The sequence below is a fragment of the Entamoeba nuttalli genome, assembly GCF_000257125.1.
Source record: "Entamoeba nuttalli P19 unplaced genomic scaffold asmbl_2999, whole genome shotgun sequence".
In the NCBI taxonomy this organism is placed as follows: Eukaryota; Evosea; order Mastigamoebida; family Endamoebidae; genus Entamoeba; species Entamoeba nuttalli.
Genome location: NW_008575760.1, coordinates 1 through 3,154, shown reverse-complemented (window position 1 = coordinate 3,154; position 3,154 = coordinate 1). Strand labels below are relative to the sequence as shown.

Genomic DNA, 3,154 nt, shown 5'->3' with positions numbered 1-3,154 from the left:
TGGAAGTACTGTATGTAATGAACCAATTAAGTGACTATGCAATATAATCACAGTCAATTTGTTATTATCAAAGGGGTTTTGGAGGAATGATAATGGTGATAATGAAGAATGATAACAGGTGAATATCCTTAATTCTAATCACATAGCAGTTGAGTAAAATGAGTTAATAAAACAGAAAGGAGTTAAAAGTACCATTATGTGTGAGAAAGACAGATATTCAATAAGAAGACACAAGACAAAATCCAAAGAATATATTGAGAAGAGAGGATAAAGTTACAAGAGAAATTTTGATAAAGAAAAAGAGAAAAGATGAATAAAAATAAGAAACAAAGAAAGAGAACTAAAACTAAAAAATTAAAGGACAAAAGAAAAAAAATGAGCAACACAGCGTTTGTTTAAAATAAATAAATAAAAAAGACAAAAATATTGAAAAGAGTAGAGAACAAAGGATTCAAGATATATCGTTATTAGTTAGTGATTCTAATTCAAATAGAGATTTAGTTGAAACAACAAATATAAAGTTGATAGATCCATTTTTTGAAGCGTTATTTTCATTAGAGGTTTGTTATAAAGAAAAGAAAAGAAAGAAAAGATATAATCATATAGGAAAGTGAATATTGGCTAAAAGAACAAGCAGTTGTTTCATTAAATCGACTAATGAAAACACATCGAGTTGATAAGAATTCAGGAGTTATTAGAGAAAGTTCAATGTTTTATGCACATCTTGAAGGGTATATTGAAGAAATCAAAAATATCATTACAGAAACAAAAAAAAGTGATAAAAAAGAAGCACTTGCACAAAAATATATAATACAAATATGGAGTGAAGCAGTAGGATTGATGGTACATTCGCATCAATATAATATCATTAAAGCACTTTATGAAAAAGGAGTTTTAGAAGAAGTTATTAAAAAAATGACATTAGAAGAATACAAAGAATCAACAATATTAATTAAAGCAGGAACAAGAATAATTTTAGAGATAATTTCAATGGAATTAAAAGAAATTGTAATTGGAGTAATTAAGAAGAGTGGAATAATGGAATTTATTAAGAAAAAGATTGAAGAAAAGAATCAAGAATTTAAATCATTTTGTAATGAAATAATATTTAAAATGCAAGAAAATAAAGATAAAGAATATGAAAATCTTTTAGAAGAAGCAGGGTTAAATGGAGAAAATATAATTAAAGAGGCTAATGAATATCATGAAGAAATAAATAAAGTACTTATGGAAGCAAGTGAAACAACAGGAGAAATTGAAGATGAAATAGAAGATGAAGATTATGGATATGATGAAGATGAAGATGATGAAGATAACGAAGAAGATGAAGATGATATGACAGCACAAATGGAAGACTTTTTTGAAGAAATTAAAAACAAACCAGAAATGTTAGAAGAAATGGAAATTGATTCATCAATTCCAGATATGAAAGATGAACCATTAATGCCAAAAGATTTACCAGTATTTAGTAAAAAGTTTGAACATTTGTATGATGAAATTAATCGGCAAGATAATTTGTTTGTTTAAAAGAATAAATTTAATTAAATTCATTCTTTTTCTCAAAGGTTTGAAAGATAGTTTTAGAATAAAAAATAGAAGAAAAGACAATCATATTTAAAAGAAGTAATATAAAAATAAAGAAGAAATAATGAACAAAAGTAAAAATCAACAAGAACAATATGTAAATTGTAATGAAACACTTAAAGATGAAGAAATTGAAAAAGAAATTATTAAAGAAGAAGAAATAACAATAACAAATAGAGAAGACATTGAAGTATTTTCATTAGAAAAAGAAGAAAGAAATACTAAACGAATAAAAGAAATAGAAGAAATTAAAACAAAACTTAATCATAAAGATTTAGATGATATGATGAGGATATTGAGAAAAAAAGAAAGAGAAAGTCAAAATAAAGATATGTTTATTCCTTATATTCAAAATACAGACTTTGCAGGAATTTTATTAATGGAAGAAGCATCAGACCCAAGATATACATATTCACTTTCATCAGGAGTAGATGTTTGGAGAAGAAAAGTTAATGGAAGTACATGGAATGGAGTAGCACGAGCTATTATTCCTAATATTACACCTAAACAAATGAGCGAATTATATTGGGATTATACAAAAAGAAGAAAATGGGATAGTTTTTATACAGTAATTGAAGATCTTGAGATTTTAGGAAATGGAAATAGGGTAAGTAGAACAGCAACGTGGACGCCTAAAATGTTTAAACAAAGAGATTATGTACATGTTAGAGAAGTTATTGAAACAGAAAATTGTTGTATTGGGGTTTATCTTCCAGCAGAACATAAAGAAGCACCAATAGGAATACAAGGATTTATTCGAGGATATGTTAATTTTAGTGGGTTTGTATTTAGAAAACAAGGAAGAGATTGTTTATGTACATTAATGACTCAAACAGATATTTCAGTACCATTACCAGATTTTTTGATTAATAAATTTGTTGCACTTGGAATTAGACTATATGTAAGGTTAATGAAAAAAGCAGGACTAGTATATGGAAAAGTAGGAAGATAAACAAGTGTTTTTTGGCAGATACGAATTTGTTTTTTTCGATGAACAAGAAAAGCAAGATAACTATTTTAAGGAAAAAGTAAAAATAGAGAAGAGAAGAAAAAGAGGGGAATAATAAAGTATAGTAAGGAAATAATTAGATAAAGAGGGGAAAAAAGAAACTACAAAAGCTAAACGCAGTTCAAAAAATGACTAAGGTTGTTACTATGCGTATAAGATTCCCAAAAACTTATCCAGTTATTTATAAAACATTACGAGTTGATGGAGAACTAACAGTAAAAGCATCAATAGAATTTATTGCAGAAGCATTACATATGCCACCAGAAGATGGAATTGGATTATATTTACCATCAGCAAAAAAGTGGTTAGACAATGGTACAACACTAGCAACGTATCAAGAAGATATTGGAGAAGAAGTTTGTTTAATAGATTTTTGAAGAAAATGAAAGAATGTATATTAACGAGATAAGGATAATGTCGAATATAAATATTTGAATGGAAAAGACGAAGAAGAAGAAGAAGGTAATAAAAAAAAGAAAAGTGGAGGATGTGTTTTCCTTTAAATGTTGTGATTTTCGAATTAATATTTCAAAAAACTGGTTTTTTTTTTCTTTTTTTTTT

General features: G+C 26.7%; 3 protein-coding genes across 3 annotated transcripts; all 3 read left to right on the top strand.

Moving 5' to 3' along the window:
* Window positions 1–425: 425 nt before the first annotated feature.
* On the top strand, window positions 426–1,527 carry ENU1_051230 (hypothetical protein; the record flags this gene model as incomplete). Its single annotated transcript, XM_008857875.1, has 2 exons — window positions 426–560; window positions 607–1,527. The coding sequence occupies exon 2, from the start codon at window positions 658–660 to the stop codon at window positions 1,525–1,527; it is 870 nt and encodes a 289-aa protein (XP_008856097.1). The 5' UTR covers window positions 426–560; window positions 607–657.
* Window positions 1,528–1,648: 121 nt separating this feature from the next.
* Window positions 1,649–2,536, top strand: ENU1_051220 (hypothetical protein; the record flags this gene model as incomplete). The annotated part of the gene is made up of 1 exon (XM_008857874.1): window positions 1,649–2,536. One exon carries the CDS (start codon window positions 1,649–1,651, stop codon window positions 2,534–2,536), a length of 888 nt encoding a protein of 295 aa, XP_008856096.1.
* Window positions 2,537–2,721: 185 nt separating this feature from the next.
* On the top strand, window positions 2,722–3,096 carry ENU1_051210 (hypothetical protein; the record flags this gene model as incomplete). The annotated part of the gene is made up of 2 exons (XM_008857873.1): window positions 2,722–2,949; window positions 3,004–3,096. 2 exons carry the CDS (start codon window positions 2,722–2,724, stop codon window positions 3,094–3,096), a joined length of 321 nt encoding a protein of 106 aa, XP_008856095.1.
* Between the last annotated feature and the right edge of the window lie 58 nt (window positions 3,097–3,154).